The sequence below is a fragment of the Oppia nitens genome, unplaced genomic scaffold (assembly GCF_028296485.1).
Source record: "Oppia nitens isolate AA-2021 unplaced genomic scaffold, nextdenovo-longstitch-racon4-pilon3 scaffold1_pilon_pilon_pilon, whole genome shotgun sequence".
NCBI classification, from domain to species: Eukaryota; Metazoa; Arthropoda; class Arachnida; order Sarcoptiformes; family Oppiidae; genus Oppia; species Oppia nitens.
In genome coordinates, this window is record NW_026533199.1 from 6,624,860 (window position 1) to 6,642,001 (window position 17,142).

The following is a 17,142-nucleotide window of genomic DNA, read 5'->3' on the forward strand; positions in this document are numbered from 1 at the left end:
AGTGGTTATTTATATRCACTACAATTCAGTGTATATGACACTAACAAACAAATGGATAGATAGTATTTAGTTAGTGTCGGTCAACAATATTAGAGAAAAACTAATAAATGGATAGAATTTGTGGGCAATAGAGCCAACACTTGGAGAACGGGACAGGAATTTCAATGGAAATCCTTTTAAAAATGTACGGCACTTGAGATGGCTGTTGCACTGGTAGTTGGACTACACTTTCMATTTCTTTCTAAAAACGATTGAATTTCTCTCATTTATATTAGATTTAACAGATTTAGTCTATACTTAGACACACATATATAGTATATACTGTAGTCAACAATTTTCAACACACATATGTGTCATTGTTATCGATAATAATAATAATATAAAACATGTGATTGAATTTTCAAGAAATTAAATTTTTTTGAGAAAAATAAGACAAAATTCAGATTTTCTATGATTCAAATAGTACTAAGAAATTCTAAATTTTAATTTTATTAAATAAATTTTAAATTGAGATTTGTGTTTTCAAATAAATATGACTAATATTTTTTTATATATATTGAAAAATTCAATTTATAACAAATATTTATACAGATACGGTTATAAAATTTCATTTTTATATTGAAAATATACAGATATTTGAAAATATATAAAACATATTTATTTATTTAAGTTCAATGTATTCAATGATTACTTATTCAATTTGTAAATATATTTTTTCTCATTAAATATAAATTTTACAATTGCATTGAAAATTTGTTGTTATATTTACTGTATATTATTCAGTACATATTATTTTCAAAGTAGTTTTAAAATTCAATGTGTTGTCAATGCAATGAGTGTTCAAACAAATAAATATAAATTGAAAACTTTATGGAGTAGTTGTCACTAATGTTGAAAAATCATAATAAATTCAAAGTCTGTCAGACCGTGAAATACGTTTACTAATGGATATACAAAATACACTTATTATCTGTTATTATTAGCCAAAGAAACAAAAGCACTGGAAATATGGTATAAACGGCTCTTCAAAAACGTGTTATTGTTGTGGACGTGATCTACACAATAGTTATTTGCCCACAAATATACAATTAAACTAAATTTATGTATACTTTTTATTTGCAACTCAAAACTAATAATATATCTTTATTTTGGGGGTAAAATCTGTTTCCTATCATTTAATATAGTATTTCGCAGATTGCACTCAAGTCTCAAATTTCAAAATTTTATTTTTATGCGACATTTCTCTCTCTTTCTTTCTTTCATTCTCTCTCTCTCTCTCTCTCTCTCTCTCTCTCTCTCTCTCTCTCTCTCTCTATTCTCTCAATTTCTATCAATTCTTATGGCTTTTGTGTTGAATAGGATTTTGTGTTTTGAAACTAAATTATAAGTATAAAAACTAATACATGATTAGCATTATTGAGTAGTTTTGGTGCGTGCGATGAAAACAAGCGCTGGTATTGAATAGTGAGTGAGTTGTCATAAAAGTGAGTCTCAATAGAAAAGGAGAGAGAGAGAGAGCTTTAAAATAGTAAATGCAATTAATTTTTTATATGTGAATTGAAGTTAAAAATTAAAAAATAAAAGAAAACGTATTTTTTGGACCCATTTTAAAGGATTATTTATTTAGAAAAAATAATAAAATAAATATATAATATATTAAAAGGTCTTTAATCTGTCGATTAGTTCAAAGATTTTTTTAACGCATTTTCTTTGCTTTTTTGTGAAAAAAGATTTGCTCGACGACGACAACAACGGCCGACTTATTTACAATACAATGCCTTAAATATTGGTTAAAGTATTGCAGATGTGATTATTTGATGGCCCGAAGCGTTTTAAAGGCAGTCAACAATAGATGTTATATTAAATAAGATTTAACTTAAGAGACAATTCCATCAATTTTCTACTTTTATGCCTTTATTTCCAACAATCAACTCATCCGATGCCTACAACTAATGCTGGGCTCACATAAAATGGATGTCCAAAGCAAAGGAGTATTTTTTGCTGATAGAGGATAAACATTATATTTTCTATCGGTTTATAACGTTTTTAAGTTAAAACTTTGAAATATAAAAAGTGAAAAATATGGATAAGATTTGAAAAAACGATAAAATAGACGATAAATAAAATAACAAATTTATGATTAAAATATATATATATTAAAGTATATTAAATAAAAAAAGTTAACAACAGTTATATTAGTTTTACAAAAATTGTAACAAATAAACACTTAATAATTCAATAATAAAAAGATTTTACTTTAAATATATTTTACAAAACAAATAAAATTCATATGCGATGCTGTACTGTATAAGTCATAAACTTATAAAACGTGATTATATGTGCCTATAGTTTGCAGAATATATAATATTATAGTATTTTTTGGCGTAAAAATAAAGACTTTTTGCTTATATTCTAACAGTGCTTCTCATATCTACCTTAAAAACTGAATAACTGACAGATAGTTTTGCATGAATGCGGCCAACAGTCAGTTATCTGTTATATTTGTGGCACTGTTTTTATGTGAGGGATCCGCACCCATWAAATCTCATAAAATATAGCAATTCTAGAGATCCCTATACGTGAATGTAGTTTAATGTGAACGAATACATATGTCTGTTAAGACACATAAATATTAGACACAAATCTCTATATTTTTAGTACAACACACACATAGAGAGAGAGAAAGAGAGAGAGAGAGARAGARAGARAGAGAGAGAGAGAAAGTTATGAAAAAAAGTTTATGAAACATATATATTATAAATTATGTAACTTTAATGTAACTAAAATTTTGACTTATATATTGTATTTTATATACACAATATTCTACAATAATGTATATATATGCTGAACTGTACATAATATTTTTAAAACCATTATATTATTGAAAAAATACTGTTATATTATAGTTTGTAGATATAATATTATATAATATTCACTATATCTAACTCATACACAATATCTATATAAACTAAGTACCGTACTGTGACTTATGTGTAAAAATAGGTCTAATGTTTTTTATATGCTTTGCGACAAATTTAATTCAGGTATTTGTGGTCATGAGAGTCAAGATTACACACATATTATATAACAGTCTTTTTATGTTTTAATGCTGTTGTGGGCAATAAAAAACATGAAATTTGCAAACTTCCGGCACCACAACAATATGCACTTCCGGTGAAAAACTGCATGAAATAAGTCAATCATAAGGAATATGTCTAAAGAGTCTATAGTTTTGTTCTTAATATTAAAGAATATTTATTATATACTAAATTATTGTCATATCTTTTGTTTGTCTCATAATATTATATMATATTATTATATGTCTTTAATGTAGTGCCACACAAAATAAGCATAATATGCATATACTGTAGTAAACTATATAAAAAACAAAAACCATTAGCAAAGTGACTGAAGTTTTATTCAATACTCTCATTGCGTTTTTAAAGCTCATTGAATAATGGTTTACCACAAAAACTATTGAAAGTACTTTAAAAATTTGAATAATAAATAGCGGCATCTCTTCAGTGTTATAGTCAATGGATCACATGTGGCAGTGCTTATGATGATAGGGATGGCTATCATTTGGAGATAACTATAATGAATGATCCAAATCATGCAAATTGTCTGCTTTTTAGAGCCCATCACATCTCATCTTATTTGCCATATTATTATATAAACAACATTTTTAATGACAACCAATTTTATATATTATGTAACATTTAATGTTCAAATATGTACAGTACTTTCCATTTACCTAAATAGGTACCAATTTATCCTATTTTACATATTTATCATAAAATACTTATCTATCGTTATATGATTATAAAATAATTACTGTATATTTTTAAAAACTTTTAATCACTTACCAAATATTAATATGAGAAAAATAATTAAACTATAAAATATAAGTTTTAAAGGTATCTTCATATTCATGTTTGCCATTATATCCATATTTTGGTTGGTTATTGTGATTGTTTAAATTATCATAATATTGAAACTTTTTAATAGTATATGTATGAACAATAAAAACACTTATTTTATTAGTTATAATAATATATTATTTTCGCATTCATAATGCTTTTAAATGTTTTTTAGTTAGTTTTTTAGAAGATTAAATATTTACATTAAACTTGATATAATTTAATATTTACTTCACCAACAAAATAAAATAGTGAATAAATATTAGTTCAAATTAAATTTTAAGTTCAAATAATATTTATTTGTAAACAAAAACCAAAATAACTTAAAATTGAATAAATTGGTTTAAATTGTTTTTTACCAATTTCTGAATACATTGCATATAATTAAAATATTTTTAACTATGAATTAATTTATAAATTTTCATAGATTTTCATCACAAATTTATTAGCAAATGTTAACACAACTGATTGATTATTGTTTTATAAATAACACATGTATTTACATAAACAACTGCTGTGTCTGTACTTTAAAGTCGAGGAAAAAAGTTTTGTCTAAAAAAAATGAAACCAAATGCGTGTGCAATGAATGGATGAGCAAATGCAAGACCAGTGAAGGAAACCCTAACCGACAGCTCACACACCGACACAACGTTGCTATGAATACTGCTATCTCTATACTAACACTGAAGCAAATGTTAGGCCAACTTTTATGAGACGGCGTAACCCACAACACAATACTGTTTAACTGAATCATAAGGTATGCTTTATATTGTATTGATCGTCAAAAAAAAGTTTTTAGTCTCTCATCTAACTATTTATCATTGAATGCCTGTAAACACTTTGTTAAATATATTCGTAATAATGGGCAGTAAATTGTTTGCAAATTTGCTGCCATTTGGTGTACATAACTATAAATACATTATGAGATGATAAATGTTGTCCACTTTGCTGTCATTGTGTGTAACGGCAGTTATAATTTTACGGTTAACGAGTACTGAATTTCAACCATTGCTGTAAACTTATATAAAACAGATATCGTTTTAAAACCTGGTATTTCTACACCTGGCCCTTGATTTTGCAGGTGCACCTGTTACCAGTGCTAACTGTATATCTCTATGGATAAGTCTAACTTTTGTCATTGCAAATACCAATATGTTTGATTTTGTCTACAGTTAGTTTTTGRATACATGTGAGTAATAGATAGATAGACGAAAGAGAGAGAGAGAGAGAGAGAGAGAGAGAGAGAGAGAGAGAGAGAGAGAGAGAGAGATCTGTGTATTGGATATCTATTTGGATGCGCTTATTGTGAATAATATGAGTGAGTGATAGAAAGCAATAATACTTTTTTGTTTTGTTTTACTCTTTGAATATCAATTGGGTCTTCAATTTCTCACATAAAGTGAGGCCAGGATTACAACGGAAAGCATTGCGAGCAAACATTTCTCCCTTTTTTTAAAAAGAGATACTCAAATAGTATACCCAACTCTATCATACAGTATAGTTTGCAAGAATTTTTAAGTAACTCAATGATAGCGAGAAAAAATATTTTAAGCCGCTTTTCATACAAAATTTTTCAAATATATGTGTATATATTATAATAAGTAGGTATATATTGTGAGTATATACCGTATATATAATAATAATATATATACTGTTTTGTCTACTTTTGCATTTGAAGCTCATTTCAAATTTAAAGTAAATACTTTAGAAAAAGAGGGAAAAAAGCAAAAGTGTAATACACCTGAAGTTTGAATAAAAATTGAGTCAACCGTAACGTTGTATATATTTTATGATTAACGTTATATTTATTTTCATATATTACAGATAACAGAGGGGAGGTTTAGATTAAAAAATTGTTGTCATTTTCATATAGACTCCAAATTGAGTCCATTGTTTATTTCATTTTTTGCCATCAAAGTGTCACTTATTGCTAATAATAAATGTATTTTTACAAAATCTATTTAAGGCAAAAAAATAGTCACTTAAATCATCACAAAACACATGTAATCATCAAACATGTAAAAAGTAGATGAAAAACACTAACGAAGTATTTCATATGTTTTTTGATGATTTTGCTTAAATATCAGACACACAGTGAACCAGTTATTTATTGTCATAGCGCTAGTTGTCTATTAAAACTTTACTATATTTTATATAAATACCGGTATATACGGTACTGTACTGTATATAAAGTAAACATAATGTACACACAATTCAGGACAAAATTCATGAAAAGGCTGACAAATTTTATTAACATTAAAAAGCATATCCTCTTAATGAATGTGTACTGAATCCTAATAATGTTATGCCATATATTCTAACTATTTATGTTAACAATAAGATTGACTGATAATAACTTTATTATATTAAATTACTATAAATAGTAAATTGTTTAATATATCAATCAAAATGACCTGATATTTATTATGTTGTAATATAAATGAAAGAATTTTCAATTTAATTAATTAACAGTACAGTAGTTTTCAGTAAACTTTTTTATGAATATAATATGATATACATTATATCAAATTATAGCTATTTATTATACAATATAAATGAATAGAACTTGTATTGAAATAATAATAAAAGTATATAAAATAAATGATAAAAATTTACATATTAAAATAGCTATATTATTCGTAAAAAATTAATTTTATAAAAAACAACATAAAATACAATTTGCTTATTGACATCATTGTATTTATTTACCATAAATATAAATCATAAAACAATATAGCTTTATAATTACACAATTAATAATATAATATAAATAAATTTATCATATTATTTGCAGTATTGGGAAAATTATGTATTATTAAAAATTGAATGAGAATTTCTAATGAAATTCTTGTGAAATATTTTTTTTTAAATGAAATCCGATTTTTGTCTTCGGCCTCAATTGCGGACAAATTATTTGATATAAATATATGTAACAAATTGTGTGAGTAATAAAAGTTTTTCATTTATAATGAGTGATTGTGAATAATTAAATCTAAATTAACTTATATTTTTTACTTATTTAAAATAACTTAATTAAAAATACTTATTAGTAAGTTATGCAATTATTAAATATATTTCTGTTTTTTATAATATTTTTATTATTTATTTAACAATAAAAACCAGTTGAGAATGCTAGAAAGCATTACCAGAAACAAACTTTAATTGCATAAATTACTCCGAATGACTAAAAGTGTATAAATAARTGAATGAATATGATTTTTCTCACCAATTCATTAATAATAACGACTAATTTTAATACAATTTTAATATATTTTATATTTCATTACTGATAACCATTAGGCAATTAGCCATTTTTTACTATATGTTTATAACCAAATAAACAAAAAAAAATGAAACAATATTATTCTACATTTTAATGCTTTATATAAATTAAAAGTAAAAAATAAAATATTTTTTATTTTAGCCACCATTTTGTTTGTTTCTAAAGAGATATGTCATTTTAATGCTAATTCCCTATACTTTACTATTTTTGATGTTTTAACCGAATCTGAAGCCAGAATTTTAAAATTCACAAAACTTGTAAAACACACATAGATTTCATAAAACAAACTTTTGAAAGTTTCTTTGAATATATTGATCTTAAATTTTATATTTTAATAAGTATCAAATTAGTTTTAATTAAATTATTGAATAAAAAATATATAACAATTAATAGTTAAAAATAATAATTGACTAAATTATTTTCATATTTAATTAAATGTTTTTGTAAATAGATAACTGATAATAATAATATACTGTATATTTTTWAAAAATAAAAAATTCAATTGTATGATTCAATTAGGTCAAATGTTCTCTATATATTAATATGATGTAATATATTAAATATTTTAGTAATAATTAATAAAAGATATAACTTATTAAAAATACTGTATAATGTAATTTTAAATTATTTTTACAATAAATATTWGTTTTTAGAATTATTATAGAAAATTATAGTTAATATATTACTTAATTTTAAAAAGTTTTTCTTGAAAAATTTTAATAAAAAAGTTTCACATAAATGTTTGAAATATTTATTTTAATAAAACTATTTGTTATACWTTAATTGTATGTCAAATAAAAATTTACAGTAAATTAATATACTGTAGTTGTTTAGTCTATTGTATTCAAAACTATTTCTCAAATTAAAATGTTTCACAAATCCAAATGTCATTTGAGTATAAAAATTTTTATTTGCATTATTTAGTGTTTATGTTATTAATGACTGACATATTCTGAACATTATTTTTGATAATTGCATTAATTATTTTTGGGATTTTAAATCACAATATAAAGCCTCATAATTCTGTAATTGTATTTTTAGAGTAAATGATTTATAATAATTACAAACAAAACATTTTTAAACAATGTTATGCWTATTTACAATATAACAAAATCTCATTTATTTATTTTTAAAAATTACATAATTTTAATGTTTAGAGATTATAAACAAAAAATCTATTTTAATTTTATTATTATTCAAATAAATTTTTATGTTTTCAATATTATTAACACAGTAATGTCAGAATTGATTAATAATTACTAATATTTATGTTAGTTTGTTGTAGACATCATTCAAATTTTAATGTACAMATAATTATTAATTTATTCAATAGTTTTCTTAAAATAATGGATTAACAACTAATGTATAGATTTTTGTATATACATATGTACTGTATATATGATATACATTGGATATACAATTGTGTCAAACTAGTGTATTAATACTGTAATATAAAAAATATATAAATTTAATAGWATAGTTTAAAATCAATTTATGTGAAAAATAGTTATCATTAAAAACTAAAGACAATAAATTTTTGAGATTATCTCCATTAATAAGATGATATCGCAGACTCACTGTCTGAACATTTATTTTATTAAATGACTGTTTTTTAATGTAAACTATGTTTTGCATAAATATTTTGTTACAAAAATCATTATACAAAACATCGCAGCAAAACATTATCTCTCCCTTCAAAATATGTAAGCTTTTGATTGTCTCTCCCYTTCATTTGGTATCTGCTTATCACTCAATTACTTACCATAATATTAGCAACTTTTGTGTATCACTTTTACTCAAACCAAACATATAATGTCATTAAATGTAAATAAACTCTAATATACAAGGATTTGATGAAAAAATAGTTTATTTTCTATAATAAAATTAGAGAGACAGGTGTCGACATACTGGAGCGCATTAACAGTTTTATGACAACACAATACAAACTATAAAAAAATTATACTTATATTTGGAAAATGTGAATCTCAAAAAATAACATTACAGTAAACCGGTTTCATACTTTTCATTATTAAATTATTTAAAGTGTAATACAATATCATTAAATAATAATAAAAAATAAAATAAAAAGGATTTCAAGTATTTTACATTTTTTGTATTATTAATGTGAAAATATAAGCAACTCCTGTATCACAAAATAGTTGCCATTTTTTGGTTTTGCTAATTATAATACAAAACTAGATTATTAATATTATTTTTTACCAAAAATCTTTTTTTCAATTAAATTATTCAAAATTATTAATTAAATTTTTTGTTCATTAATTTATTTATAAATAATATAATTTAAATAGATATTTTTATTAATAATATATTTAATATTGATTATATAATAACTTATTTTGCTTAAATAAATAATGTATTATTAATTAAAAATATAAATTTTAATTAAAATTAATTTAAAGATTAGTCATTATGAAACTTTGTGTTTATTTTAGTTTCTAATGATTTTATATTTTATTATGTGAAATACAGAACCGCAACGTAAACATGAAATTAATAATCATTTTAATGTAAAATTATACAATTTGTTAAAATAAAGTAAATATCAAACATAAATATTAACACAAGTTTTAGTATACAGTATAATATAATCCTGTTTTGAAGAGCCAATCGTTTTATTACATTTATTTTATAGTCGTCTGAGCATCTCATCCATGATTATCATCATCACTACCAACACTGTATATCAATGAAATGATTATATACCAAAAAATTAAACTAAACATAATTAATATATTACTTATTTTAATTGAGATCATTAAATGTAATTCAAAGAAAAATGTTTGTAATCAATGCTATATTTAATTATTGCTATTGGTTTACAAATTAATTATAAAAACTTATATTATTATTTGTATGTGAATACTATGTGACTACTCATATAATTATTTTCAATATTTACTTTGAGTCACATAAGTTAGTGTAGTAATAATATTTTAAACAAATTAGTTGCTTATATTATATATTATAACATTACACTATTTATTAACAATAGTGACAGATATTATAGTCGTATATTTCTAGTGAAAACACATAAACTATTTAACACATTATATAAATAATAGGATGCCTTTCATTGAATGGCATTAAAATGTTTACATGTAATCACTTTATTGCCAATGAAATGCAGTAAAAACACAGCGAGAGTTAACTCATTAATGGCATTGACTCTAAACCAAAAACAACAAATAATTAGTTGTATAAAACCATTCATATAATAGATATATAAATAGTGTATATTATTATTATTAGTAAAATAGGTTTGTATATAATACTAGTAACTGAATAATTATAATTTATAAATCATCAAAATTTTGTATCATTCAATAGATATGCCGTTTCATTTAATTAGTATATTTGGTCATCACTTCGCTGACACTCGCGCTTAAATATTTTGACAAAATATAAAATAAATTATTAATTTATGACAATTAATTGTTTTTATACTACAAATAAATTTATATTATAGTATATACAATATAGTAATTATTTTGCAAAACTCCAGAGCCCAGCGGTGCTTAACATAAAATACCGGTAATTCTCATTTAATATTAAACAAAATATATTTATTTTTTTGTGTATATTTTTTGACGCATTTTTCTACTCATCAACTATTGTATGAATTAGAAAATAAAGAAAAATAAAAACGAGAGTCCCTTTCATAGTCTTAGTTAAATTTAATCACAAATTCATAGACTTTTTTTTATTAACGTATGTTGTTTTTAATAACATTATAAGTCATGACATAATTGCATGAAAAATAAACTAATTTACTAAATTTTAATTTAATTTTCAATTGCGCTAAAAACATTGAAAAGATGTTATAGTTGACAAACTAATAGACTTGCGCTAAAACTTTATGGGTTTTATATTAATTTAGAAATTGAATGAATATTTAAATACTTCAATTAAATGGTTAAAAGTTTTTCAAAACGAAATTAATTAAATTTAGTTATGCTATCAGTCTTTATATTTATGTGTGTGTGTGTGTGTGTGTGTGTGTATGTGTGTGTTGTGTACATATCTATACCATAGCGTGTATTACATAATAAGGTTTTAGTATTTTGAGGTTTCCTCAGTTTGACGACTCTTTTTACTAGTGTTTTGATCGATTGCATAGAATATATCATACGATATATTATTCTAAATAAATACAATAACTGTAATAACAGTGCAATTCTGTGACATTACATTGTGAACCCTATGTTGTGTACATTATATACGACATCAAACATATTGTATATGTAATTCCCATATACTGTACATAGCGGTGGTATAACTATTATGTAGAGACAACACTGTAAAAGGTCATCAAAACTTTTATACCCTCACTCTGGAAGCCAGTTATCCGGAAAATTATTGCCAACAATAATCTCCATTTAATTTCTYTATTAATACATTAATTAAATGAATAGTAAAATAATTATTTTTACTTTTTTATTACATAAAACTCAAATAATAACTATATCTAAGATTCATGAAAATTAAATCTTAATATATAACTTTATTCTAATTATACCAAATCTTAGTTAGTGTTTAAAACTATTAGTAAAACATATTTTGTTTCCTTTATTTATTTATAATAATTATTGTCAATAATATAAAAATTAAACTTTAAAACAAAACCTTAATTATCTTTTAAAAATTAAATATTTTAGTAAATGATTTAAAATGATAAAAAAAATTTAATTCTATAAAATAAATGTTTAAATTGTCTTAGAGAKTACATTATATATTAATAGACAAATACTGTTTTTATCATTTTTATGAACTACTTCTTTATTTAACACTACTTTGTATAGTATTATGAAATATCTATACAGTATTATGTATGAGTAAATTAAAGATTTCTTTATAATAATTTAACAAAAAAAACTAATTGCACTTATTATTAATCTATAATTAGATATTTATCAATAGTTTTTCAATTTTGTTTAACTCTTGAAGTATTAGCATATTACTATTATAACTATTTAATTGCGTTTGTATTTAATAATAAAATAATTATTTAAATTAAAATATTATTATATTAATAATTAATCATTATTAATAAAGAGATTTTTAACATTCAACCATTTACTGTATATAAATACAGTATATTAATATAACATTTAACTGTATGCATGTGTGTATTGCAATATTGAATGTATTAAGTTATAATAAATATAATTAAATTCATATTTAAGATTAACATCAAGTTTACTAAATTGTATGACTGATTGTGATTTCAACCAAACAAACTTACTTTACAATTAAATAAATAAAAATTGTTTAATTTAATTATTAATTATTATTCTTTATATTATTTGTTTAGGAAATTACAAAAATATAGTCAAATTGAAAGTTTATTCACCAAACAAGCTGTTCATTAAACAGTCAATCGATTATTAAGTGTCCCGTTTTGTTAGCAAACAAACACATAGTTTTATATTGTATGTAAGTGTAGTAATTGAAACAATAACATCATAACTATATTTTAATGGAGTTGTGTTAATGAAAAAAAATATTGCATTTTCTTTGGGTTATTGATTGAAACAATCATTTGCTTTCATGTTTTCAATGACCACTCGTTTTAATCATAAGTCCAAAACACGAAATCAGTGTTTAATTTGTTTTGTTTGTCTCACCAATGCTTTGATTATGATGTCAACCACAAAGTTTATATAACATTATACAGTATAACATATTGTTTTATTATCATTACTGTAATTATTAATTTATTATTATTATTATTTTGTTGTTGTTGTTGTATTTATTGTTTAATAAATATCAATTGTTAGGAAATTGACAAATTTGTAATTAAAATAAATTGTCTTAATAAATAAATAATAATAAATAATTAGATATAATTTAATTTAAAACAAAAGTACACTTATTTTTCTAATTATTAGCAATTTTTTACAAATTCAGTACATTTATAAACCAATGTTAATATTACATTATATATTTATATTCTATAGTATCGAAATAAATTTTGTATATTTCATTTCACTTTTATAACAGTATTTTTAACATTAATATTTAATTTTTAAGTATTATTCTATAAAATATATTTAATAAATTTTATAAATCATAAAATTTTAATCATTTCACACATACAGTATATCCTTAAATATTTTACATTAAAAAGTTGATACTATACTTTGTTATATTGTATTTTTAGTAAATGTCTGTTTTAACGTATTGTTTTATAAGCAGAATATCTAAAATGATAAATATTAGTATCTATTGTTGTCATAAGTTTAGAAATAAATAAAAAGGGATTTTGTTGTCGAAATCCTATTTGATATTATATTTATTTTTTATAATAGCAAAAATGCCATAAAATGCTAAATTGACAGTAACTCCAATGTATATATATATATATATATATATATATATATATATATATAACTAAACATTAAATAATTTTAAAAAATAATTATTACAATTTTGTTAAGATTTTTTTAGAAATTAAAAAATGTGATTATTAATTATGTTCTTATTCTTAAGAAATACATTATTTTAAAATTAATAAAAAAAAACTAAATCAATAATTAATTTTGAATATTTAAATAAACATTTGTAATATATTTTTGTAATACTTGTTATAAAATATTTTTAATAAAACATAAACATAAAATTGTTAATATCGCTTATTTTTTAATTAAATAGATAACATGTACCAAAAATAATTAAATAACTTATTTTACAGTTGAAATATATATATATATATATATATATATATAATCATTATTGTAGACTAATATTGTAAATATAGATAAAATTGAATGCTTTTAACTAAATGTTCACAAAATTTTTTGCAGAATATTCTGTTATTTTGTGATCAGTATTCGCAAAATATTAAGAATATTATACATAAAAGTTTAGTCTAAAAAAACTTAATCTAAAATATTGTTTGCTTTAGAATTTAAAACGATGTGAATATAATAACAGTTATTGTAAATTGAGTTTAACTCATGTGTTCAATAAAAATCTCAAACTCTTTCTAAATAATAATAATAATATTATTATCAAAAAAATTGTGTCAAATGTCTACAAAAAATTGAGTGTTAATCGATTCACTAAACAAACAAATAGCTAATGCAATAAATATATGAATATTGAAATAACTAAATACTATTAATTTTATTGATTTTTAACAATAAATCATAAACTTTTTATGAGTTACCAATAAATAGTATTTACTTAATTTAGTATAATAGTATAATACAGTAATATATAAATGTTAAATTAAAAAAAAAATTASAAATATTTCAATAAAGATAATTGTAATTATTGACCATTAATTTGCTATTTATAAACAAATTACTCTTAAAGCTTATAAAATAAATAAATAAATAAAATTTCTGATTTTCATTACAGTGTAAGATATTTTCAATCATTATTATAAGTTATAAGTTATGAGCTAACAGTGCGACCAAATATAAGACTAACAATTGGTATGAATAGCGCCACTCATTGTCTAACATAACAGTTATGTTTGATATATAGTATGAAAAACAATGTAAACACTGATTGATTGAAACACTTTTCAAACTCAACGCCTAATCAATCAATCAATTAATTAATTCATAACTTATTGTTATATTTGTTATCAATTTGTTATCACTTAACAGCACTTAATATTAAGTAACCATTTATTTGTATAACTTGTGATACCATTGAGGAGATAATTGGAGAAATACAAGACATTAGATGTGAACAATGGCCACTTCGGATCAATGGTTTGATGATATTTTTGGTGATGACTTATAATCATTGTTTTATTGACATTATTATCAAAAGGCTTACCGATTATGATATCATTGATGAAAATGGCAACGAATTGATGCATAAAATTAGTCAAAGAAATCAGTTCCCGAAGAATTCAATTGCATTTTCGCGAGTAATTGATTGTGTGATTTGGCATTTTGGATGACAAATGATTTAACCATTGATTTGTTTATAGACTGACATTCAGGTCCAGCAAATGATGAAGAATTTTAGTCAACGATTATCACAATTACAGCAACAATTGATCCAAAACTCGAAATCTAATCAATTGTAAGTCAATGGAGTTGTTATTATGTCATAAAATATTGTTTTTTATTGACATTTGTATGACTGACCAGAACTACGGCCGAAATGGAGAGACGGCAACGACTGGTCGATAATTTGAACTATAGATACAAACAAATGGAGATATCGTTGGCCAACCCGGACGCTGACCGCAGGTGTCTATCGATTAGAAAATTTAAATATCATATGACTTATTGGCAACAATTTGATGACAATTGTTGTTCACATAAACGAAATGATTAGTAAATGATATTTATGTTTATATCAATTGGTTTTATTTGTCTTCACAGAAGTGCTCTTTTGGGAAATCAAAGTCAATCAATATACGGAACAAATGGCAATCAAGACATCGAAAGGGGCGAAACTACTGCCGACCGAAACCTAACGTCACAGCAATATCAACAACAACGACAACTCTTGATGAGAGGCAATACAATAATAATATATACAATCGATTCATTGATTATTAATACTATATTTTGTTTTACTATACCTTTACTTATATATTCATCAAAAAGAAAACATTGTTTTCAATTTGTTTTATTGTTTCTTTAATTTATATCATTAGACGTCTTAAAGAAAACATTTTGTTTGCTTTCATTTGAAATGAGACTTTAATTATTGTTTTTACAGAACAAGACAAAGGTTTGGAGTCGTTATCAGAAATAATTGAACGACAAAAACATTTGGCTCAAGGAATCAGCTCTGAAATCGACATACAAAATGGTTCGTCGGATTGATATTTTTATATTACATTTACGGCATCTTTAGTATTGTGTTTATTATTTATTTATAAATACCATTTATTATCTGTAAAATTAATTATAGATAATTGATTTATTTTTATAGAAATAATTGATGACATCGGAGATGCAATGGATCAGACAAACGATCGACTTTTAAGAAATACTAGAAATATAAGAAAAGTTGGTCTAAAATCGGGAACTTGTTGTGAGTTTGCAATTTATAAACTAAATTATAGCTAAAATCTAATTATGTTTATTTACATTTATCTCATAGGTTATTGGGTAATCATTACACTATTATTTGTAGCAATTATCACCGTTTCATTTATTTAGACATAAAGTATTCATGTTTTAGATTATATTTTCATACATTAAACCAAATGGTTTATACAAAATTTGTATTATATTTTAATATATTAATTATGATTACAATTTTATATTGTATATTCAGATGATTTTAGAATAACTAAAAAAAATGTGATAATAAATAAAATTGTTAATTTATTTTCTAATTATTTATTTTTTTATTTTATGTCGAATTCCAGCAATTTATTGATTACTTTATTTGCAGTAATATTTGATGTTAATTGAACATTAAATGAGATTTTATAATTGTTTTTTATCAAACAATCATACAAAATGTTTATTTGTATTATTAATAAATTCATTGTTATCATTATTATTATCTGTAAATTAAAATTTATATATAAGAATTGTGTGTTTATATAAATTATATGAGATATTAATAAGTTTATTATTATATTAACAAAAAATTACAATTGTTTCCAATTTTAATATTTTATACTATATTATAATATAATTAAATACTATATTTTATACGTTTTGTTGTTTAGGAAATTATTTTACTAAAGTCTTCATTAATTTTTATTAATTTAAAAATCAATGTCTTGAAAGAGTACCGTATATTATATGTTCAATAAGTATATATTGATGACTGTATGTAATACTAAATTTCATTTGATTTGTCTGCAAAAGCACATCCTTATAGCTATAATAATGAGATTCTCTGTTTGTTTCATATGATTATATTAATACTGATTAGGCGTTGTGTCAAAGTCTAGCCATAGATTCACTCATAATATACTGTTTGTGT

General features: G+C 22.5%; 1 protein-coding gene across 2 annotated transcripts; it reads left to right on the forward strand.

Moving 5' to 3' along the window:
- Positions 1-4,410: 4,410 nt before the first annotated feature.
- LOC128952568 (syntaxin-8-like) lies at positions 4,411-16,361 on the forward strand. Of its 2 annotated transcripts, XM_054297979.1 has the most exons (9): positions 4,411-4,677; positions 14,841-14,948; positions 15,010-15,109; positions 15,173-15,267; positions 15,336-15,437; positions 15,573-15,709; positions 15,916-16,008; positions 16,132-16,233; positions 16,303-16,361. In XM_054297979.1, exons 2-9 carry the CDS (start codon positions 14,929-14,931, stop codon positions 16,359-16,361), a joined length of 708 nt encoding a protein of 235 aa, XP_054153954.1. In that variant the 5' UTR covers positions 4,411-4,677; positions 14,841-14,928. The 2 variants fall into 2 exon arrangements, with proteins under 2 accessions (XP_054153954.1, XP_054153955.1); XM_054297980.1 differs by lacking the exon at positions 4,411-4,677 and having other exon boundaries at positions 14,718-14,948; positions 15,576-15,709.
- The last annotated feature ends 781 nt before the right edge of the window (positions 16,362-17,142 follow it).

Coding starts and splice junctions, on each gene's coding strand:
- LOC128952568 (XM_054297979.1), top strand. CDS start 14,929: ATGGCCACTTCGGATCAATG. Junction 15,268..15,335: donor AACTCGAAATCTAATCAATT/GTAAGTCAATGG, acceptor ATGACTGACCAG/AACTACGGCCGAAATGGAGA. Junction 15,710..15,915: donor ACGACAACTCTTGATGAGAG/GCAATACAATAA, acceptor TTGTTTTTACAG/AACAAGACAAAGGTTTGGAG.